This window comes from Ylistrum balloti, unplaced genomic scaffold (genome assembly GCF_031769215.1).
Source record: "Ylistrum balloti isolate Yb309-2 unplaced genomic scaffold, AGI_CSIRO_Ybal_v1 Utg370086, whole genome shotgun sequence".
NCBI lineage: Eukaryota > Metazoa > Mollusca > Bivalvia > Pectinida > Pectinidae > Ylistrum > Ylistrum balloti.
Genome location: NW_026782120.1, coordinates 435,792 through 461,499, shown reverse-complemented (window position 1 = coordinate 461,499; position 25,708 = coordinate 435,792). Strand labels below are relative to the sequence as shown.

Genomic DNA, 25,708 nt, shown 5'->3' with positions numbered 1-25,708 from the left:
CCGTAAACTTATCTACGTGTCTCTACATACAAAACAAAAGGGAAATGCTGTTTACACAAACATCTATTTAGTACAGATGATTCAACAAATCTTTAGTAACATTCAAACTGGTTTTTTAAATATTCATTTATTTATATGAAGCTTTAAAAGTAATCATTTCGCATTAAACATACTGACAGTTTGATAGTGTTTGATATATGTTAAGCAAAAAGCGATTAAACAGCCCATAGAATCCTAGAACATCTGAAGCCTAGGGTTTAAGACATATCTTAGAAATAACTTCTGGCAAAGAGGCGAAGGTAGAGTGATTAAAAAACGCATTCTGTATACAGGTAAACGTACCATTTTGTGTTCATGATGATAGACTAATTATATGTCACTGAATTTATGTCAAGCTAACAATTAATAATATTTTACAGGTTGATGTTTTGTTATATCAGAAAATGAAATTGATCGAAATAAATCATGAAACCTGTAGACTACAGATTAAGGTTGCCAGAGTAATGGTCAAGGTCACCGTGTAAGAGGCAAAGTCAATCTTAAATGGTTGATATTGCAGAATGTAGTGCGAACAAATTGTAATAATGTTTTTCGTATTTTTCATCATATTGAAATAGTGTGATTCATAAATGATACGTAAGTACCTAAATACGAAGGTCAAAGGTGAAAATGGAAAGATCTCTCAGTTTTTAACATTCACACTTGATCACATATATCATAACACTTTTGAACCATAAAATCTGGAAACGATTTTTCGGGAAAACATTCAAATATCACAAAGGTTTATTTCAGTACTATTTGTTGTTATGGATCTGGTAAAAATTTACAAGTTAGATTTCATGAAGTATTCTTATTTGATATATTTGTTTTAATTATAGAACCTCCTGTCTATGAAAAATGCGATTTTGAGATTGGAAGCGAATGTTTTTTAATCCAAACTACAGCGGATGAATTCGATTGGATTGTTAATCAAACTGTACGTAAGACTACAATGCATAAAACAAAGAAATGGCAACAACTGATTATAGAAATAGACAGCAAGAACAGAAACAATTTGGCGCTTTGTAGATGTTTGATTTGTAAAAGTACATAACTTATACGGTTCTGTACATACCCAAAGTAAATTTTAGACTAGATGCGAATGCAGAGTATTTAATTATATTAATCCGTCCTGGTACAATTTTCTGAAGTAAATTTATTATCAATCAAACGAAATAAAGAAAAGAAAGTAGCAGCTCTCGTTTCCACAGATGCATATTAATGCATTATATATATATATATATTGTTGAAGAATGATCCATATTGTATAGGAAACTTGCTTTCCAGGGGGCAACGCCTTCACATAACACAGGGCCCGATGGTGCACAGGAGGGTGAGCGTTACGCCTATATAGAGGCTGGGAATCAAATCAAATCTGACAAGGCAGTCTTAATTTCGGCGACAACTTTCACAGGTAACACACTGACCCTTGTGTGTATAAATCAATTGTCAATCTAACATTAATGCATTGTATTTATCGCTTATGACCAATAGAGATTGTCAGCACGATATAGGTATCACCTAACTTGATCGAAATTCTACTGCAGTATAATCATATAGAGGGGAGGTAGCTCTGTATATGTGTCATCAAAATAACAAAAGAGGCAGAATAGTTTTGTTCTTAAACCGTAAAGTCTTTAAAAACTAAAACAAAAATAATTAGAAAATACTGGCATGCTAATGGAAGGATAATGGATCGAGGACAAAAAAGATTTTTGAAAAAATATATATACATATAGCCTCCGGGTGAAATACATGGAGAAAAAGACCAAGTATTCCAAAAGGGCAGGCGTCTTCTGCTTCTTCAAACATACCTTCTATCTAACTCAATTCAAGAAAGAGGACTCACAATTTGATCATAATCAAATTTAAGTTGTATGTATCCGTTTGCATACACAATACGTTTCGAAAAACGTATAATCAATTGTTCAAATTTATGTTTCATTTTAAGCCGGCGAGTACTGTCTATCCTTCTATTACCATATGTACGGTAAACGGATAGGAGCTTTAAACGTGTCAACCCAGGAGACAAATGGCGAAGAAAACAACATATTCCTAAAAACAGGAGAACAGGGACAGGCTTGGAGACAGGGAATTGTATCTCTAAAAGAAGACAACGATTTCAAGGTGAGAATTATCTCCTCTATTACTTTATCATTTGGCTCTGTTGTAACTAATTAAGTGATGTGCTATTCACCTGTCTGTAGACATACACAATGCTAAGCCACATCTGTACGTAATATAGGTTTGTGTACTATATCTATCTGCTATAAAACAACTATAACAGCTTCCCTTGACACACCAGTTGATGCAGTAACTTAAAATCAGTGTTAATAGTTTAACACTGTGGGATCAAAATGCGAAACGAGGCTCGCTGTGGCAAGTATAAACACTTGAAGCCCGTGGATGTGATCTCCAGGACTGGTTCACTGGATTCGTCTTCCTTTTGTGTTTACGACCTCGTCCTCGGAATATTGTGATCGATACTACAACCAAATACTAAAACACTAATGGTAGGAAGTGTTCTAATCACAGTCACCAGTATGTACACTACATACACTATCCTCGATACTACAGGGGTTACGATCACTTTCTCTGTACCCCTGGAACCATCCTCCATACTCCAAGGTTACGATCACTTTCTCTGTACCCCTGGAACTATCCTCCATACTCCAGGAGTTACGATCGCTTTCTCTCTCTGTACCCCTGGAACCATCCTCGATACTCCAGGGATTACGATCACTTTCTCTCTCTGTACACCTGGAACCATCGTCAATACTCCAGGGGTTATAATCTCTTTCGCTCACGTACCCCTGGAACCATCCTCGATACTCCAGGGATTACGATCACTGTCGCTCTCTACACCCCCGGTACGATCCTCGATACTCCAGGGGTTACGATCACTTTCTCTCTCTGTACCCTGGAACCATCCTCGATACTCCAGGGATTACGATCACTTTCTCTCTCTGTACCCCTGGAACCATCCTCGATACTCCAGGGGTTACGATCACTTTTTCTCTCTGTACCCCTGGAACCATCCTCGATACTCCAGGGATAACGATCACTTTCTCTCTCCGTACGTCTGGAACCATCCTCGATACTCCAGGGATTACGATCACTTTCTCTCTCTGTACCTCTGAAACCATCCTCAATATCACAGGGGATACGATCTCTTTCGTTCTCTGTACCCGTGGAACCATCCTCGATACTCCAGAGATTACGATCACTTTCGCTCTCTGTACCCTAGAACCATCCTCAATACTTTAGGGGTTACATTCACTTTCTCTCTCTGTACCCCTGGAACCATCCTCGATACTCCAGGGATTACGATCACTTTCTCTCTCTGTACCCCTGGAACCATCCTCGATACTCCAGGGATTACGACAACTTTCGCTCTCTGTACCCCTGGAACCACCCTCGATACTCCAGGGATTACGATTACTTTCGTTCGCTGTACCCCTGGAACCACCCTCGATACTCCAGGGATTACGATTACTTTCGTTCGCTGTACCAACTATCTTCGATACTCCAGGGATTACGATCACTTTCTCTCTCTGTACTCCTGAAACCCTCCTTGATATCCGAGCGGTTACAAACACTTTTACTCACTACACCCTGGAACATGTCATAGCAACACTGAACGCTAAAATGTGCGACTCCGTATGACGAAAAGTCTTTTTTGATCCTTTTACATCAAACGAGGTCGCATAAAGGTATGTTGTAATGGGTTTGAAGTTGGATGTCGCTCCTTTGTAGCCTTCAAAACGAGCTCAAGTTTTGTTGATTCTTGTCTCCTGGAACCCATCGCCATCTTGTTATGTACTGCCTAACAAGTTATTAGTCTGACATTATCTGGAAAGCGACGGATTAATAGTTATCATTTTTTCATTTACTTTAGCAGTCTTAAACTACGAATTTCGCGTTTTGATATTCGAAAATGCGGAGAAGCCTATCAAAGTTCGCCGTGTCAGCCAATCAAAATGCTGTTTGCTGCATCAAAAACTGAATACAATCCTTCTTTTTTGTATAAACATTAGATCGGTGTTGTAGGTACTGTTCACCGCCATTATGGGACCTTCCTACCTCTCCGATGTAGCTGTTGACAACATTCTCTTCACCTCTGACAGCTGCGGTGAGTTGTAACATTTCATTTGCTAAGACTTAATTTGATTTGATTTTCCCGTCGACAGCTTGTGTCAGTTTTGGACAAAACATTAAAAGAGACATTAATTTGTCATCAGAAGTTGTTAGATTAAAACGTTTCTAAGTTAACAACGGATATCACGTGGTAAGTTGGACAGCAATGTCGTTATCTGATTAAACGACCGATGAAAAGTTTAATCACAAAATCGTTTATTTGGAATAATATTACCCTATGCAGAAGCTTACATTGTTTTGTTTTTTCAATTTTCATGAAACAGGTCTCAAGATTTATTTCATTTTTAAGGATGAAATATAAGAAGAAATCTTCACGAGTTTAATATCTATTCTCGTGTTGTCCTGATGTTAGAATAAGTCAAATAACATGGTTTCATAAGACATCATAGATGTGATAAATTATCTCTTAATATGCACAGCTGATATAGGTTATAAATGTTAAAATGTTTAGCAGTATAAAATATAAAGTGGTTTATAGATTAATATATACCTATCCAATCACGTCCTGGTTTTTGTTTGATCTGTTCTAGACGATTTATATACCATGCGATATATCACACGGCTTTTCTGATTGGTCGATCCTTCAGTCTGGAGGTAGGCCCATATATAACAAGTGGGCGTGGCAAAAACATCAAACAAGGGAAACATTTTAATTAAATTTCATTAAAATAAAACACTGCTTTGTTGGCATTTTGTAGCAATTGGTTAAAAAAGTCTCCCACATACGCCAAACTTGTACAGAAATATAGGCGTTACCTAGGCGATACACTGCTGTTTGCACGTGTATTACATAGAATTGAAATTCACGAGTCAATTAAGATTCTGATACTGGACGTGGTTCCATATTCCCATCGTCCCTTGTTTGCTTGTGTATTGGTCTTTACCTACTTGTCTACACTTTTCTCACATTCTAATGCCCTGCTGATTTCATCTTGTTGCCCCCCGACTTTCTCGTGTAGACACGGAAAGCAGTCGGTCCTGTCCTTCATCAACTGCTCATCAAAACGTAACGAAAATTAAAAAAAAAGACAAGTTTGTCGTAAAACGATTAAGACAATGCGTATAACATTATAGTCAGGTTAACAAATAACATACATAAGTAATGTCATTGTTCTACTATTACAATGTATGTATGTATTTTGATGGGAAGTTTTAAACAGACGTGTGTATTTGTGGGTATTTGACAGAATATACAAGCACACATTTTTCTGATTTATAATATTGTATTAGACAAAAATCAAATTTGTACTTAAAAGTTTGGAACAGAGACGTGGCGCATGTTCTCTTTCCAGAGTGATTTGAAAAACAATCCCCTCGAATCCTGCTTCTTTGCACGTTTTTTTTCAATATTTCATTCAGTTCATTCATTCCAATCGGATGTGTTCCAAATTTTCCACCAGCAAGAGGTTTTTCGTAAAACGGACCTTCTCTTACAGTCTGTATATACCCTGCGTAAATATTATATAATATTCTGAAAAGTGTCGGATACTTTTGGCCAAATTTTTCCTGTGAATCAGTCCCCCGGCAAATTTGTCGTCTTTAGAATTCAATGTATGGTTTCCCTACGCCAGTTACTCCACAGTTGATTTGAGATGTCGCGACGTGGTAACGCGACCCGAATGATTTGCAATTGTAATAGAACAACGTGTTGATTACAGTTTGGGAGAATGTCCGACTCCCGCAATGTATTTTTTTGTTTGTTCCGGGGTGATTGGGTCCGCTTGTTCATACACCGATCCCTTCGCTTGTCATTTGTTTCCTTCTGGTGTTTCCTTCTGGCGTCCAGTTTACTCCGAACGTTCGTGAAAGGATCATCCTTAGCATCCAGATAGTGTTATCTGTCACATCATGTTCTCTCATATATCTTAACATAGCAGATGACAGCTGATAAAGGCGTCCGAGGGGGTGGGTACGGCGATCTATCTGCTCTGCGAGTTCGACTGCAAAACACGAAAAGTACGTGATCCAGTTCGTCAGTTGTACATGTGAGAATATCACGAAACTATGCGATGTCCGTTCTTTTGAAATTATGCAGGATCTTCCACTCTTCAAACACTAGCAAAACCCTCAAAGAATTCTCTCTCTCTCTCTCTCTCTCTCTCTCTCTCTCTCTCTCTCTCTCTCTCTCTCTCTCTCTCTCTCTCTCCTCCCTTCCCTCTATCTCTCTCTCTCTCCCCTCTCTTCTCTCTCCCTCTCTCTCTACATTTCGATATTTCTTTCCATCAATTTTGATTTCCCTCCGTCGTCTCCTAGGTTTCGAAACCTATGTCCAGAACATCTCTGACGTCACGTCACGTGGACAAACAGGTGTATGACTTTGCTTATTTATTTCAGTACATTTGTTTAATACTTCGTTATGGTTGCATTTATCAAATTGATGCCATATTATTGTTTGAGATTTTTTCTGACGAAAAGAAATATGTCAATGATAAATGGTTAAGAACCGTTCCGCTTCATTATGGTCATCTTGGTGATCCAATATATTGTTGTATCTGCACACTGTTATTGTCTGTTTAGCATGTTTATCAAGCCCCTGCCTGAATGGAGGAACTTGTATTTCTGATCCAAACGAACAAGAGGACTATCAGTGCACTTGTCCATCTGGAGTAAGTGGAGATTTATGTGAAGATGTGCCAGGTACGTCACAACATATTTGTTTACTTTCCCTTGTACAAATTACATATTATCATCGTTATATTTAACATTGCGGAATGGTAAAAAATATGAAAAGTTTTTACATGAAATAATGTAAATTGAAAATTTGGCATAGTTCATAACTTATTCTTAAAACAGTACTACACATTTATTTACACTTACATTTCATTGAGATTTTGTCGTTTTATGATAAATCTATGGACCTAAGGTTATTGCGGTTATCATAAAGGTAAATTATGATTATCTTTACAGTGAATACGGAACTGACGTGTAACTTTGAGGATGACAGCGTTTGTTTTCTGCAGCAGGCACGGGACGATAGCTTTGATTGGACAATAAGAGAGGTATTACACGGTCTACCTAACAAAAACAATTAACGATTGTTTGTCTATCATGATTTAATTCCTATAAGTTTACTTAATCGTTAGATAAATATCTTAGCAATGACGAACATCTAACAATAAATCTTCGAAAATGCAATGAAAACTTCTTTCGTGGCCAATTAACATTGGAGTCGCCATTTGTGTGTGTGTCTTTGTGTGCACGAGGAGCAGATTACGGGGGTTTCTTACAATTGAGTTTATAAATCATTTTTGAAAAAGAAAACTCGAAGTAATTTTTTCTATCCTCCCAGGGTCCCACGGCATCTTCTCCAACAGGTCCTTCAGGGGCCTATGAAGGCAAACATTACGCCTACGTGGAAACATCGGGATTAATAAAGGAAAACGACGTGGCTAGGTTAACAACCCATCCTATGAACTTTGAAGGTAACTTAACAATATTTCAATTGACATTACATGCCCCCATCAGGAGCATTTAGAATATTTCCGTCCATAAGACTTTTCGCTATATCTGAATACCTTTGTAACGTAATGAGAGCTGACATTTGTTGTTTTTTGTCTGATAGAGGGTGACCGCTGTCTGAGATTCAAGTACCACATGTACGGATACAGCACTGGTAGTCTGTATGTGTATTACGGGGAATCTGAAATGTTCGTTGAGACTGGCGAGCTAGGAAACCATTGGAACAATGGAAGTGTCGATATTCACATGTCTGGTCCTACTCAGGTAATCTGGAAGTGTCGATATTCACATGTCTGGTCCTACTCAGGTAATCAATAAAAAGCAAGAAAATATCAACATGTCGTCCTAACAAAAACCAACACTCAAATTCAATAAATTTAGTGCAAACTATGAACAAAAGAAAATATCACATGGAGACTCCTAAATAAGGACAAGTTAAATAAACCCAGGTGGTCTAGAAGAGTAAGCGTCTTCTACCTCATCAGTGACACCTTCCACGTAAACCTTGGTCAATCCAAGTAAATAACGTTACGGTCTGAAATGAGAACAAGGTATACAACATCGGAACCGACTGACAAACTAACGAACATCAAACAAGTCCAGCTTCATATCGTACAACGGAACAGACTGACTAACCGTAAAACACTATCGAAGAATGATTAAGTGATATGTGACATAAAAGATTGGAAAATTACCACAAATATTTAATGGAATCATATTTTTTCTACTGTTTGTTAGATATATTCGAAAAAATGAACTGTAATTAAATGTATTTTAATATCGGTTTCTTTTAATAATTTCTGAATTTCTAACAGGAATATTGCAAATCATATTTTCATGATTTTATGTTAAATAATCATAAAGCCATTGTCTGCTTTCCCTTTCATTAATGTATTAAATGATATTATGATTTCAAAGATTTCTTCAGTTATGTTTTATGTATTTGCCTTCCACCGAGTGCTAATCTAGAAGGCATTTTAGGAGGAGTAAAAGGTAAAGAGGACAATATTCAATCATTCTAGCTTACGATTATAGACTTTTTGAATCAGCTAAAATTTCGATGACTAAACAGATAATTCCTAGTTGTCTTTAACATGCTGTTATTTCTTATCTTAAATCCTTTACATATGTGTTGTTCTTATTTCCTCAATTTCATGCTGACAGATCTTAAAATAGCCATTCTCCTTTTGGAAATTAAATACATTTAATGAAATAATATTCAATTTTTTTGAACAGCTGACGATATCTGCTGTCATAGCAACAGATCGAGGGTTTGGAGATACTGCTATCGATGACGTCAGACTAGTTCCTGGCAATTGTAAGTTTTGTTTGGTACTATTAAATCAGAATACATACCAGCGCGTCTGAGCTAACCGTGAAATAAGCTAATTCTGATTTATCATTCACAAGGTTTTAAAAATCTGTAAAAAAATTAATTTAGTGCAATCATATATTAATTAATGAATTTTTTTTGTCAAAATGGCGCAACAACGATTTCTTCATTATAAACTTTCAAGCCTGATACACGTACATGGCCTGCATTAGGTACTTAATACATGTTTCTTAAAATATGAAAGAAGTGATAAAGGTCATTTTCTATTTCTCTTTTGGTTTAGGTTGACCTTCGACTAATGAACTAGTGGTGAGAAACTCCTGATTTACACCGTTACACAGTGACACCCAGGAGGAGTCACGGAAAGACCTATTAAGACTATCAGTTATCAAATTGAAAGTTTAAATAGATACATGATTGAATTGTCTTTAATATAACCAAGAAATATGCTATTTATATCTCCCGATTTTTTCATTATACTAAAATAAAGTAGGTTATATATATATATATCACTATAGAAGATTTATCTGAAACTATAACAAAAGTTTATATATCATTAGGCCTTGCTGAGCATTCGAATTGATAGACTCAATTCTATGTCTATTAATTCAATCGGATACGTCTCTACACATTCGCAAAATCATGACTTTTTATGTGATAAAAATAAGATTAAGGAAAATTCCTGATATTATCGAATCCCAAAAATCATCGCTGATTTCACCATTATGTATGTCAATTATTTTTCTACTTTACTATTTGAAAATATCACCACGAATACATTTCTACTTAAGAGCCATCTCATTGTTTACCATCTCGTCACACTATTTTCGACTTTGGTGTACATAGGATTATAGTACAGCTGAGTGGGTCGATTATGTACCATCTCTTACACACTGACCATTTGTCTGATGAAGGTTATTGTGTAGTCATTGAACCGTCACACTCTAATCTTCTACTGGTTGTGTTATAAGATGAAGGTTATTGTGTAGTCATTGAACCGTCACACTCTAATCTTCTACTGGTTGTGCTATAAGATGAAGGTAATTGTGTAGTCATTGAACCATCACACTCTAATCTTCTACTGGTTGTGTTATAAGATGAAGGTTATTGTGTAGTCATTGAACCGTCACACTCTAACCTTCTACTGGTTGATATATATGTATATGACCTTATATTCTATTGACATTACTAACCTGAAGTAAATGCGAAACAAGCTTTAAGCTTATATTAATCGATCTTGTTGGTACGGATGGCAGCGTGCGAGGGGTGTTACAGTTGAAGGAAGCCACACAGGAGTACAAGGGGAAAACCCACGTGGTCAGGCATGTGACTCCGTTTATTTCTGTGCCGGGAATCAAACCGCTGACGGCTAAGTGAAAGGCGAGTGCTTTATTTCCACTGCGCCACCCATCCACCAAACAGTGCTTATGGCCTGCATTTTTGTGTTATAATTTAAGATTTTCCTGTGAAATCGTGCTACTTTCATCTATCTTTATTCACACAGAGTACTGTTTCTTGTTTTTTGGGATTTGTGTAAAATCTGCTGCCTGTAGTTTTTTTAGCAATGTTGATAATCCCTCAATAGTTATTTTTCCTTTTTCATGATTTGTTTTCATTAAACCATTTTATAAATTGTGAAGTTCTAGGGTACAAAATTCCAATGCTTGATTGTTTTGAAGAAGTTAGAATATTGATATTCAATAAGGGTCATACTGAACCGTTTAATTACCAACAATTAAACAATTTGCATCCTTTTAATATTTCTCATTCAAGCAAACAGATTAGTTCTATAACAGAGGTTCGAAACAACTTTTTTTATAATAACATAGTATGACGTGAATGTTTTATAACCATAGTAACAAAAATGTTAAATCAGTTCAAATCTATCCCATTCATTTTTAACCTCATATTTTATAATAATTTAATTCGCCCCTGCCTTAAGGGGAGCTGAGATCAATCGTTTATACAACAATATTTGCCCTTGACCAAATTAAGACAAAGCCGTGGCATTCCTACAGAAAAGGTAGTATTTCAACGAATTTGCTCCATTTTTCTGTCTGTTTGCTAATATGTTAAAAATTGAATAAACATCTTATCTTTGTTAATAGTGAAATAGATGTATACTAAAATTGTTTGTACATAATAGCATTTCTGTTTTCAAATCTATCGAATATCTTTTTCCACATATCATTTTCTTGTCTAACCACGAAAAATGAAATATACGTACCATGTCAAATGACTTAGTTTAATCAATTTTCTTTGTATTTTTAGTTTTAAATTCTATGTCAAATGACTCAGTTTAATGCATTTTCTTTGTATTTTTAGTTTTAAATTCTATGTCAAATGACTCAGTTTAATGCATTTTCTTTGTATTTTTAGTTTCAAATTCTATGTCAAATGACTTAGTTTAATCAATTTTCTTTGTATTTTTAGTTTTAAATTCTATGTCAAATGACTGAGTTTAATGTTTTTTCTTTGTATTTTTAGTTTTAAATTCTATGTCAAATGACTTAGTTTAATGTTTTTTCTTTGTATTTTTAGTTTCAAATTCTATGTCAAATGACTTAGTTTAATGCATTTTCTTTGTATTTTTAGTTTTAAATTCTATGTCAAATGACTCAGTTTAATCAATTTTCTTTGTATTTTTAGTTTTAAATTCTATGTCAAATGACTCAGTTTAATACTTTGACTTTTTCTGTCTGTATGTTAATTTTTAATAAAATGTAATCTTTCTCAAATGCTATCTGTCTTCATTGCGTTATCTGATTTTTCATGTTGAAAAAAATGCGTTGTAGTAGCATAATTCTTACTCCTCAATAGCGAAGAGTACGAAATTTTTCCTGTATATTTGTCAGTTAAGATAAGGAGACATTTCTTTCTTTTTAATTGTCTATCCATCTGGTATTTTCTGCTGACCTGATTCAATAAACAACAGCAGTAGGACGATCCTTCCGCTAATCACATTTACTTAATGAGGGATTTGTCCATGGGTGTGTGTTTTGTATGTGTGAGCGTCCGTTCATGCATGCATGAAACATTTGTTTACAGACATATCATGAATTACTGGACAGATAACGATCAAATCTATACCTTGACAAAGCAAACATCAAGGTCTATACATTTTAGTGGTTATAAGTCAAGGTCAAGAAAGACTTTTTAAAATACTTATCCTACGTATCTCCTATATAGGAACACATTTGTAACTTCTGAGAAGGAGTACACATGTTGAATAGATCTTCCGAAATTTACTTACGGTTTGATATGGAGAGGTAAACATCTGATTTGTCAGAACTGATCTTAGGTCGCCAGAGTAATCTCATTAGAACTATTCTGTTTCTTTGTGTAATATGGACGTATTTGATGTTCGTTAGTTTGCCTGTTGGATCCGTTGATGTAAACATAATTGTCATTTGAGAACGTGACATTACTTACCTTGATTGACCAAAGTTTACATGGCGGATCACATCGATGAAGCAGAAGACGCTTACTCTTCCGAAACATATGGTCATATTCTCCTTGTACGTATTCAGGAGTCTTTCTGTAAATCTTTCTGAAGTTGCCATGTTGGTATTTTCTAGTGGTTGTTGCCCTAGTTTTATGGAATGTGAGTATGAATTATGATATGTTGCCATGTTGGTATTTCCGGGATGTTTCTAGCAGGTGGCTACTTCACTGAACATTGTATTCTTTCCAAGCAAGTGTTAGGAAGTCTTGTCAATGAACAAATTCAAACCCCTCGAGTAGAAATGTTTCAGATCCTCAGCTTTATCGAGATTTCCGATTCCTTTGAGATGTCACCTCCTGTGAATCCTAAATTTGAATTATGACTGTATTGATCAGTCATTATTTGATAAATTTTGTGAATAAATTCCCATTAATCGGATCCCTGATTTTCTAACTGGTTCAATCTTTTTCTGCTCATTGATATAAGTATTGTAAGAGAAAAACAAAACAACGAAAGCTTGTCAACAGAATTCAAATTCGATATGAAAGATTTATACTCGTAAGAAAAACCAAGGAGAATCAAACCAGGTGTACCGGAAGTGTTGACGCCTTTTACTTCCTCGACGACGCTAAGTTCTTTTGTAAATAATGTCACGTTCTCAAATGAAAATTTGGTAAACATCAACGTCATTATTTTAGTGGAAGATTTGTGCTCGTCGGCATCCACGAATAGATATGTCCACCAATCAATCAATAGTTAAAATCAATACGAGTAAAGTTCTAGAGAACTATCGATCAATGTTATATAGTAACAATTAAAGTATTCTTTGAAACCTACGAAATTTAAGCCCAACTAAATATTTTACAATAAATGCGATGAAATATTCCACTGAATCAAGAAAATAAAGAATTCGATAACAGCTACAGTTGTAACAATGTTTTATTTCGGAATAAACTAAAAATCAAAGCACCATTTACAAGGTTATTCATATTTCCTGAATTAGAAATACATACGGCTATTCTAACATGCGAAAAATACAAGTCATCATTTATTTTGCGGGTCATGCTTACTGTTGATAAAAAAACAGCAAATTGTACTTCACAGAATTCGAAAACGGATCAACAGAGCAATGTATTGTTGATATTTTACCAGAGTTTTTAACAAGAAAAAGATTTGATTACTGTAAACGTACGAATTTTAGCGGTACTTTAATTTCAGCGCTTATATGCTCAAAGTATTGCATTAAAATTCGATGGAGCTCATTGTCGCATGTCATAAATTAAAAAGGAGCAATTATTTCTAATGAGTGAATTTTTGCGAAAAATTACAAAATGTTACAATGTACTACAATTTGATTGCGTCAGGTTAAGTACGTTTACAGTATTTCCGATTATAAAAATACATTAATTACATTAAAACACAATTATGACATTTACAACGTTCTTCAAAAACAAACAGAAAAATTGAAAGAATATGGACGACCCGCGCCCGCTTTCAAATTAATCTCAGAAATTCTATAAATAGCAGTAGTCGATGGATTTCCTCGGACAGACATTTGATTATGCTTGTTAACCGGGTATTGTACTCAAAGTTTCGACCAGCGAAAGCAGTCATCAGCATACTATTTAATACATTTTAATACGTAACAGAACCTGAATAAAACCCTAGTGACAAAAATGAGTGGTATATATCTGTTACATATACTATTTTATAGATAAAAGCATCACATGATTTCTGACGTAAATAAGGGTTTTTAGACGTAATCTCTGAAATTCTTAACAAAAAATAAAAATATATTATTTTCAACTTATTTTGTTCGAAATTTTTTCCTCATTAGTGTGATTAAACAGCAAAGAAATTTCTATCGTGGTTGAGTTTTTTAATAGATTTTATAGGCATTGTTGAATACCCAGGGGAAGAAATGAAAATGAACATTTCACAGGAATACAGATCTCTCAAAAAACATGCGAATTCTATTGAAAAAATGGTAATATATTATAGCCATGCTAATGGACTAATATATTGTTATATAATCACATTAATTATCAGAAAATATAATATCAACAACAATGTCTTCGAAAAACCAACAAGAATAAATAAATACCAGTTAATTATGACATAGAACATCTCGCACAACATGTGTGCATTTGTATTTTCATACCATGGAAATCTCAATTACGCTAAGTATAACATAATTCTAATCTTGTAACTTATGTCCAACTCGAAAAAAACATTGACCAACAAACAACTAGAGAGAAAGAACCCCAACCCAACCCAAAAATAGAAAGAATGAAAAGAAAGTTATGGGTTATCATGGAAATTAAAGTGTATGGTTGATACTGTAATAACATACATGAGAGGAAGATTATTACAGGAACTGATAGAATCATCACAATTAACTCATTAACACGCACACTAGATCAGACGCATTCAATGAATGTTTAAATCATACCTCATAATCTACATACTGCATGGGATAAAACCGAAATGAAAATTGTCGTTATAAGCCTACATGTTAATGTTTATACTCTTTGACTAAGAAAATTTCAAGCAAGCAAAAGCTTCATTTCATTATTCAATACCAGATCAACTATATTGACATTCAATTTTGTACTTTGTTTATGTCCCTGTTTGTGTACCTAACAAGATACTCTTTAAACCATTGAAAATAATCCTAATTTTAATAGTGGAATTAAATTTTAAAAAAGGGAAACATATTTTAATCCAGAACGGCAGTCTATATTTCTAAACAAAGATGATTTTTACTTATGTATTGGGACTTTCTACAAATGAAACATCTAAGTGACAATTATAGTGATCATCTACCTATAACGTCACCATTACGTGTTGATGGCTACACAAAGACCCCCTTGAAGTACATATCCTTTGCAGCACATCATGGCGGGATCAGGGCACGTGTAGGTTTCCGTCCGATATCTTTAAATAGAAATTTCTTTCACTTAGATCGATAGCATTTTTTGTAAACTTTTTATTCTATATATATTTATTGATAAACAAAATACGGATATACAAAGAAAACACAGTCTCTTTCTTTAAATATCGTCGACTATTGAAATGAAATTAATGATAATAACTATGAAACCACCAGACATACTAGCGATCACCGATCTATGCAATCTTTTTAATCATCGAGAAATTGAACTCCTTGTCAGGTTTTTGACAATCATTTTAAACTTTTTTTGATCATTCTCATCCCAGGGTTCATTAGGTCCTTAGCTTCAAGGACGAAACTGCTGTTTGTTACAACTCATGTCATTAGATATTTATCGAAAAGCGTTTTTGTGTCTTTTGTACAATTCTTCATATCGTTCAAAGAAATATAAACCCGTCTTTGTATCCACTCTTAATGAAATCACCAGAGATTCGTGCCGAAAGGCTAATGTCATATATCGTAGTTAAATTTTTGAGTTTCAGTATCTAACAAAGGGAGATAATATTTATATTTCATTTAGTAATAGACTATCCGAAATCGTCAAGCAGTTAAGAAAGTATGTCAATTGGAAAGCTTGTGTGACTTTTGTACAACCTTTAAGAAAGTAGGTGGTAGACACTGCTGGTGGACTTTTGTACAATCTATAAGATAGCAGGTTGTAGACACTGCTGGTGGACTGTAAGTCCCTAAGTTTTGCGTTTAACTGCTTGCCGTGAATAGAGGCAAGGTTCAGTACACATGTACTTGACGTTATTCTAAAAAATTCTGATGTATAAACATTATGAAATTTATCTGAGAATGGGGCTGCTGCACCTCCCTATCTAGACCTGGTTTTTTACTTTCCCTAGTCGCCTCCCAGACTTCAAAATTTGTCTTTTGAACATACTTTCACCATGCATGCTGATAGATTGTGATAATCAATCACGCAGATTATACTTACTTTGTACAAGTAGTAGCTGACCAAGGTGGACAGAATCCCTTTGTCGCTACTGTCCGTGTACATGTAGTCATAATAGGAGTTGCGCATGGCGTTGCTGCACATCCCTCAATCTCTTCGTTGTCATCACCGCTATAATTGACAATACATAATTTTATTGTTTGCATTCACTACATCTGTGAACATCTGATTATTGTACACGGGCGAACGTTTCTTCCTATGCGATATGATATGCAATTTAAAATTCATCAATTTATCAAAAACGATCAGAGTTCACCAGATTGACATGATCAATGTTTTTCCTTTTTTAATTTCTTTTGTCTTTTCATGGCAGCATAATCTATGTATTTATGGTTGTATAAGTGGTTGTATTTGTGGTTGTATTTGTGGTTGTATTTATGGCTGTATCTGTGGTTGTATTTGTTGTGGTATTTGTAGTTGTATTTGTTGCGGTATTTGTTGTTGTATTTGTGGTTGTATTTGTGGTTGTATTTGTCGGGTATTTGTTGTGGTATTTGTGGTTGTATTTGTGGTTGTATTTGTTGTTGTATTTGTGGTTGTATTTATGCTTGTATTTGTTGTGGTATTTGTAGTTGTATTTGTGGTTGTATTTGTTGTGATATTTGTTGTGGTATTTGTGGTTGTATTTGTGGTATTTGTGGTTGTATTTGTTGTGGTATTTGTGGTTGTATTTGTTGTTGTATTTGTGGTTGTATTTATGGTTGTATTTGTTGTGGTATTTGTGGTTGTATTTGTGGTTGTATTTGTTGTGATATTTGTTGTGGTATTTGTGGTTGTATTTGTGGTATTTGTGGTTGTATTTGTTGTGGTATTTGTGGTTGTATTTGTTGCGGTATTTGTTGTGGTATTTGTGGTTGTATTTATGGTTGTATTTTTTGTGGTATTTGTGGTTGTATTTGTGGTTGTATTTGTTGTTGTATTTGTGGTTGTATTTATGGTTGTATTTGTGGTTGTATTCGTGGTTGTATTTGCTGTGGTATTTGTTGTGGTATTTGTGGTTGTATTTGTGGTTGTATTTGTGGTTGTATTTGTTGTGGTATTTGTGGTTGTATTTGTTGTGGTATTTGTGGTTGTATTTGTTGTGGTATTTGTGGTTGTATTTGTGGTTGTATTTGTTGTGGTATTTGTTGTGGTATTTGTGGTTGTATTTGTGGTTGTATCTGTTGTGGTATTTGTTGTGGTATTTGTGGTTGTATCTGTGGTGGTATTTGTGATGTATTTGTGGTTGTATTTGCTGTGGTATTTGTTGTGGTATTTGTGGTTGTATTTGTTGTGGTATTAGTGGTTGTATTTGTGGTATTTGTGGTTGTATTTGTTGTGGTATTTGTGGTTGTATTTGTCGTGGTATTTGTGGTTGTATTTGTTGTGGTATTTGTGGTTGTATTTGTTGTGGTATTTGTGGTTGTATCTGTTGTGGTATTTGTTGTGGTATTTGTAGTTGTATTTGTTGTGGTATTTGTGGTTGTATCTGTTGTGGTATTTGTTGTGGTATTTCTGGTTGTATTTGTTGCGGTATTTGTGGTTGTATTTGTGGTTGTATCTGTTGTGGTATTTGTGGTTGTATTTGTGGTTGTATCTGTTGTGGTATTTGTTGTGGTATTTGTGGTTGTGTCTGTGGTGGTATTTGTGTTGTATTTGTGGTTGTATTTGCTCTATATCTTTCCACTACAAGACAGAAGAATACAAATATAGTTAACAAATAAGATTAAGCTCCTTTCGTGAACCTGCTGGATGTTTACTTGAATTATATCTGTCACTCGCTTATTGTCACTGACTTGCTTTAATCAAGATTTTATCTTTGTTTTCGCTATCACCTACCCGCATGCTTCTGGATTAGAACATGCTCTATGTCTAGTTTTGTTTCCACAACCCCCGCAAGTTTTCGAGCAGGCAGACCACGTAGACCATCCCATAATATCATTCGACCCATGCTTTGTAGCGTTGTCGTCATTGCTTGGCCCCGGAGCTGCTGGAATGTCTGCAGATATAGCGTCATCATCCTTCGCTACTGATGAAGCTAAAAGTGTTGAACTTGTTATATTTAATTGAGGAAATTACCGATGCATTATTTAATAGACAAACATTAACTTTCAATTATATATACATTATTTGTAAGACAAAACATCAAATTTAAAAGTGAATACCGAAATATTTTATTCTATGTCGGAAAATAATGAAAGTGAACCAACAGAAAGATATTTCGATCACATGTGTATGTGGAATTACATCATGGTATATCTAATCATCACCTTAACATACTGCAAATGCCAAAACGATACAACATTAATCAGCGTCAGGAAATTAACTGTAATTCTTATTATTATATATATATATTTAATTCCATCCTCTATATGTCAAAACATAGACACTATGTAAATGATAACCACATATTAAACATCCTGTTGCATTAACTCTATTACCGCGATATAAATACCAAAGTATAATATCAACACTTGTGGTTACATACGTACCTATACAATAATTACCCTCCAGGTGATAGTTAGTACAACATGAAGGTACAACGACAGTACATATGTCGTCACGAGACATATCCACCATTCTTAAAATACAAAAATCATAACATTTTATTATGAAACAATACAGGCTGATGAACCAATTGAGGAAATTTTAGTGTCACCCTAATGATCTCATTGAGAAATAATGTAATTCTCTGGGTGATATGAAGCTGGAAGTATTCGGTGTTCCTTAGTTTGCCTCTTGGTTCCGTTGCTGTATACCTTGTTCTCATTTGAGAACGTGACATTACTTACTTGAAACGACCAAGGTTTACATGGCACGTGTCGTCGATGAAGCAGAAGACGCTTACTCTTCCAGAACACATTGATTTATTCTTCTTTTACTTTTTCTGGAATCTCCGTGTAAATCTTTCTTTTCGTTCTTTTTTCCTTAATTTTATGGAATTTGAGTTTTTACTAATGAAAATATCACAATTTCATATCAAGATTTCGCGACACTTAAAGGAGCTCTGGCAATTACTGCCATCATACCTTTATAACAGAGGATGAAACTCACATGGTAAACTGGTTTATCAAATAGTTTCCGAAACCTCAAGAAAAGTTATTAGTGGGCAAAAATGTATGATTAAAACAACAGAGAAAATGCGAACATGTTAACATAATCTAACAACCAAACTAAAGTGCAATGAAAAACTTTAGGGCAAACTATATTTTAGAGAGAAAAAACATCGAATACATATCTATATTCTGAACCATGCCACTATTCGAATGAGTTAAAAGCTGACGTGCAGGTTTCGACAAACTTGTGAAATATTGCCTGTGCTTACCTGTATCTATTACATTTCCCATTGGATCGAGGTGCAAACCATGGACAAGGAATCCACTGTTTCTTTTTCCAAGTTTTCTTACATGTTTGTTGAACACTTTTGAAACAGGGGCGGAGCCTAGCGTTCATAGATGTGGTGTTTAATAATGAACAGCCACCGCACGATTCTGTAACAATTAAGTCTCCATAATTAATCAATATGACGTAAAGCGATTGGTCAGTGCTGTACCCTTACTTCAGTTATAAACATTGTTTTATCGGAACTATTCGGGATTTTTCGTTATACTGCACGAGTCATCAATCACGTTAAGGAATAAATAATATTCAGACTTGAAGCCTTATCCTGGAAATGAAACTGGGACCTTGTGATGATAGAGGAAATGAGGCGTTGATGTCTATTTCGTACATTTGCGGAGATAGGGATATTTTTCTCAAAAATCTTCACCAAGACGGATATGAAACATGGCAGCTGATAATACGGTTTGTGATTAGGGCGGTAAAACTCACTCTCTTCATATTAATTGAGAAATCAACTTTTAATAGGCGTAACAATAAAAGGTTAATAAAATGAGAGTATCGGGAAAAATAAGTAATTTTCTCTCACTAATACTGATATCTATTTGTTTCAGCATGATTTTTCTCTTTTATTGAATGATAAGAAATGCCACTTTTATGATCTAATGTAACACCCACTTGTGAGAGGATGTTCGATACCTTTTCTCTGTGCTTATAGTCTGATACTGCTTTAAACATTTACATTTAACACTTACATAATAAAACATACTTATATACATTTAACACTTACATAATAAAACATACTTATTTACATTTAACACTTACATAATAAAACATACTTATTTACATTTAACACTTACTATCATTATAAAACATACTTATTTACATTTAACACTTACATAATAAAACATACTTATTTACATTTAACACTTACATAATAAAACATACTTATTTACATTTAACACTTACATAATAAAACATACTTATTCACATTTAACACTTACATAATAAAACATACTTATTTACATTTAACACTTACATAATAAAACATACTTTTTGGTAAGGAAGTTAAAAAAATTCATAGTTATTGGGTTTTTTCAAGAAAAAAGTCTACACAAAGCCATCATGGAACGGAAAGGCCCAGTTTGCCAGTAAAAGATTACGTACCAGCCCAGATATTTGCTTTGAAGCCTACAGAACCATTGTTGTATCCACGCAGAAGAACTACCATTTCACTGCTTTCGGAAATCAGCGCACTAGGATCTTCTTTTAAAGAACAACAATATCTGTAATGAAAGCAAAGTGTTGTTTGACTATGTTAGTATTCATGCCAAAACTAGAAAGAATATATCAACATGTAAAAATGAATCTTAATTTAAACAGAAGTTCGATGTGAGGAAATAAGAACGGATCAAAGATTTACAGAGAGGACATGTAAGTACATATGTAATGTTTTGTACAGCGTCAAATCTACTGTTCATTTCTCATGTTTTGTCCTCGTTTCACCGATGATACCATTTTCTAGAAACCTCGGCTGTTTGTTAAAAGTAGTTGAATTGTAACAAAATTATACCCGGCTGATTGATCTAATAAACAGTCGTATTGTTGTTATAATCAGGAACGAAACATTACGGTATTTGTTTCAGTTAGTTCATCAAAATACCTTGCACCAGTATTAGCGAGATCTGCGGAATAGCGTACTTCTAAGTAACTATCACAGGTAACGAAATGATCCTTATAACACGTGTCAAAATTGATGAATTCTCCGACAAGGTCAAGGTGAACATTCATCCCCGGTGGAGCCTTCAACAAAATGATGAATAGAATAGAACAATGCAGTGTTTAGTTGTGATTTATGTCAGAATTGTCGCTGTCAGCACTGACGTAGTTTACATAATTATGGTTCATATTACCGCATTTATGATCAATATGATTATAAATTCAAGTGAAAATAATGTTTTTGTTGTTTGTAATAATGATAAAAACCAAGGCACATGTAAGCCGACAGTTTGCGATAAAACTATGATGATTACAGTCATGTATAAAATCACTTTGTGGTGTATATATTAATCAAACATTTGCCTTAATGATATTACGTATGCAGAAAACATCAATATCTCCATATATATACATACATATATAATAAATATACATTTCGATATGAATATTGATATCAACACAACAAAGAAGAATCTACGAAGAAATACAAAGACATACAATTAAATATAGATTTAATGAAGTATTGTGAACGGAGACAACGTCCAATCTCCTCCCAATAGGAATTCTGTACCTAATGCCGAAGTATAATTAATCGAAATTAATTACAAAACAATTTTCTGATACAAAAAGAAACAAAATTACTATCAATGGTAATACCTAATTATAAAAAATTCCAAAATAAAAATACAAATTCGCAAAGGAAATATTTTTGTTAGAGACAAGCCAATTCTGTAACTACTTGAAAAAAATACAAAAGAAAATATCAAGATGTCAACATAATTCAGACTCAAATTCCATAGAACTAGCGCAAAATATCAACAAAATAAACATCTACTCGTAGACTCCTGAATTATTACTAGTAGAACAAAGCCAGGTGTTCCGGAAGAATAAGCGTCTTCTGCTTCATCGACGACACCCGTCCTGATCAATTCAAGTAAGTAATCTTAGATTTGTTAATATATTTTACAGATTGATATCGATGATTTCAGCACAATAGTATCAATATCTGTATGTTAGTGTAAATGTGTATATGACAGTAACACTTTCATACAATATCACATTCCTTTGCTTGTGAAAATTTAACTCGCAGAAAGTTAAAGATTGTACCAAAGACACGCAAGTGAATAACACTTTGTACCAATCTAAGGTGAGATACTACAAAGCCAAATAATTAATCAAACTGCATTATACAGTCGTTTCGTCCTTCTAGGACTCGTCAGTGATGATACATTATACATCTGTTTCGTCCTTCTAGGACTCGTCAGTGATGCTACATTATACTGTCGTTTCGTCCTTCTAGGACTTGTCAGTGATGATACATCATACATCTGTTTCGTCCTTCTAGGACTTGTCAGTGATGATACATCATACAGCTGTTTCGTCCTTCTAGGACTCGTCAGTGATGCTGCATCATACATCTGTTTCGTCCTTCTATGATGTTACATCATACAGCTGTTTCGTCCTTCTAGGACTTGTCAGTGATGTTATATCATACAGTTGTTTCGCCCTTATAGGACTCGTCAGTGATGTTAAGAGCCTTTAATTTTAAAGCAAAAGAGGCATCAGGGAAAATCCAAAGTGATCATAAGTGAAAAATTAGGTGGGGAGGTGTAGCAGCCCCAATGATTAGATAAATTTTGTTATTTTATATACATTGTAACGGGAGTAATGTCCAGCCTGTTGATGTACAAATATTAGTCTCACATATACAAATTTATCATTAGCAACGGGCCTTAAATGTGGAAACTGATAAGGCCAGTCAGGAAAATCGACCTTGATAGATATAAGTATAAGAATATAGATAGATGAGCTGGATGAGAGTGTTTGAAAAACACTATACTTCAGCACATTATAATTAAATACAGGCGAACCTCGTTATCTCGAACTCGGCGGGACCATGTGAAAACTTCGAGATAACCGAGTATTCGATTAAAGTGTGTTCGAATGTTTTGTGTAGAGTTTGGCAGGGAGCGACAAAATGTTTCGAAGTTCGAGATAACCATGTTTGACTATATATTACATCGTTACAAGTTAATCGGCTATTTGTTCAGTTTGTAAGCCATCTGTAAATATCGGTTCTTTGTTCAGCTGATGTCATTAATGCTGTCCATTTAACATACTCACCCTGAGATACCAATTACACTGATGTCCTTCATTGAAAGCATGAAGATGTCCTATCGTTGTCACGGTTGATGTAACATTAATATCCCCGCCACAAGACACTGAAAAAAAATACGTTCACATCCAACAAGCCCATTTTATAGATCATATTATAAAATAACTGTCACGCGAGTAAAAATTTTACTTCAGAATATTTTCTTCAGCTGGTTATGTCAATAGAATAGAAGTTTTATACAAAAAAGAAAGATTACAGTGTGACGTTACCATGACAACACGATCACCTTCATCGACAAATGACAAGTGTTAAACAAAGCGTAGCCGAATTGACTTCAGTACATTGTTACCATCTTGCGTAATTTTGGTCTATGATTTGTTAACCATCTCGTCACATTATTTTCTACCTTACTATACAAAGGATTATAGTACAGCCGAAAACGTCGGTTGATTCCATACCATCTCGTACACTAGTATGTAAGTGCTAGTACCCTCCACACTGGTCACTTGTCTGATGATGGTGACCGTGTAGATATCGTACACTAGTATGTCAGTGCTAGTACTCTCCACACTGGTCACTTGTCTGATGAAGATGTAGTCATCGAAACATCACACGCTAATCTTCTACTGGTTGTGATTAAAAATGAAGGTGACCGTGTAGTCGACAAAACGTCACTATTTTTTTTTATAAGCATATAAGATTTGAACTTACGTCCGACAGGTGGAGCTGATGTCTCACAAAAGTGCCCGGATAGTCCCTCTGGACACCTACAGCTGGTACATTTCTTCGGGTCCTGATAGCCACCATTTTTGCATGGCTTTGCTAAGTGAATACCACTACAACAATCTGAAAATTTTTTTTTATTTATTTTAATTTGTTTATATATTTGATATGGTTCAATTGCGCAATTATCGATCAAAACTTCTCTTCAATTGATAGAGTAAGTGGTGTGTTTATTTTGTCTTGTTTTAGAGTGACAAAATGCCCCGCAATAGTTTGTGCTATACATCTATTACGTACACTGGACATGAATTATGAGAATAATTGCGAAATTCATTAATTTGTTCAAAGCAAGTTCCTCTTTATATTATCAGCACACGTCAGAACAAAGACAAAATTTAGTCTTAAACGCAGGATTGACAAATATGTCTATAATTTAATGTAAAGACCGACAAGTTAATGGCAGGGTAAAACAAAGAAGCGAAAACAATCAAACGATATCTATATTCTCCAACAAAAAAACTTCATGTTCTTTATGAGTCGTTATTTAGACATCGTAATATTGAAAAATAAAATGCACACTATACAATATAAACCGCAGCGTCCTCAGTATTTTATGTGTGTTTGAGTGGCATTCAAAATATGTTTCGCAGCAACGAGAAAATACCAAAAGCATTGCACTGAGAACACTTACCCTTACGAAACACCTGGTCCTGTTTCTCTTGTAATGCTGCGATGATATTGTTTCGATCATACATTATTTTATTTTCTAATTTTGATTTTCTTGCCTGTCGAAAATATAAAGTCTTATGGTTGTGGCCGATAAATCTTAGGACGCTAACCCTTTCAAAACACCTGGTCTTATTTTCCGTCAATTTGTCAAAGGTCTCCGTGTAATCCTCTTGTTCATTTTTTTGGTCTAGTTTTAATGAATTTGAGTTTGAATTAAATTTCTATCTACATGTCGGTGTTTTCGATTGTATTCGTCGCGGTCGTCGTCGGTGGTGGTGGTGGTGGTGGTGGTGGGGTGTGACGGTGGTGGTGGTTTGGTGTGACCCTGGTGGTGGTTTGGTGTGACCCTGGTGGTGGAGTGTGGGGGAGTTTGGGAGTGGTGGTGGCGGTGGTGGTGGAGTGTGGTGGTGGTGGTGGTGGTGGTGGTGGTGTAATAATCGATTTCGTCATTAGTGGTCAACATATTTATATGAAATTAAATTCTTACCTGAACAGTATACAGAATTTGCAAGTTTGACGTCATAGAAGGAAAGTCCGTGACGTTGACCTAATGCCCGTTGTAAATTTGATTTTCTTGCAACTACAGTTGGATTCCCAGCCTTGGAAAACGCCTAGTGTAAAATATAACGAAAAAATTGCTTAACTTAACGTTTCTGTTGAATTTTTAATAGAAATTAAAAGAAATCTCCATTGTTGGTAGCTCATAGAGTGACGTAAAATGTCAGTCACGCTATAGTAGTTCAGCTTTACAATATATT

General features: G+C 34.8%; 2 protein-coding genes across 2 annotated transcripts in view; one reads left to right on the top strand and one right to left on the bottom strand.

Annotated features, from left to right (window-relative positions):
- Positions 1-6,074: 6,074 nt before the first annotated feature.
- LOC132549884 (MAM domain-containing glycosylphosphatidylinositol anchor protein 1-like) lies at positions 6,075-11,562 on the top strand. Its single transcript, XM_060213853.1, has 7 exons — positions 6,075-6,153; positions 6,715-6,834; positions 7,105-7,196; positions 7,487-7,619; positions 7,760-7,920; positions 8,893-8,974; positions 11,531-11,562. The coding sequence occupies exons 1-7, from the start codon at positions 6,075-6,077 to the stop codon at positions 11,560-11,562; spliced, it is 699 nt and encodes a 232-aa protein (XP_060069836.1).
- Positions 11,563-15,274: 3,712 nt separating this feature from the next.
- Positions 15,275-25,708, bottom strand: part of LOC132549893 (zinc metalloproteinase dpy-31-like) — a 41,568-nt gene continuing 31,134 nt past the window's right edge. The window contains exons 8-17 of the mRNA XM_060213867.1: positions 25,438-25,561; positions 24,210-24,344; positions 23,507-23,604; positions 21,327-21,466; positions 20,831-20,949; positions 19,650-19,815; positions 18,817-18,905; positions 18,164-18,362; positions 16,328-16,456; positions 15,275-15,371 (exon numbers count right to left, since the gene is read on the bottom strand). Coding sequence (XP_060069850.1) covers positions 15,275-15,371; positions 16,328-16,456; positions 18,164-18,362; positions 18,817-18,905; positions 19,650-19,815; positions 20,831-20,949; positions 21,327-21,466; positions 23,507-23,604; positions 24,210-24,344; positions 25,438-25,561 — 1,296 coding nt within the window. The remainder of the gene's footprint in view (positions 15,372-16,327; positions 16,457-18,163; positions 18,363-18,816; positions 18,906-19,649; positions 19,816-20,830; positions 20,950-21,326; positions 21,467-23,506; positions 23,605-24,209; positions 24,345-25,437; positions 25,562-25,708) is intronic.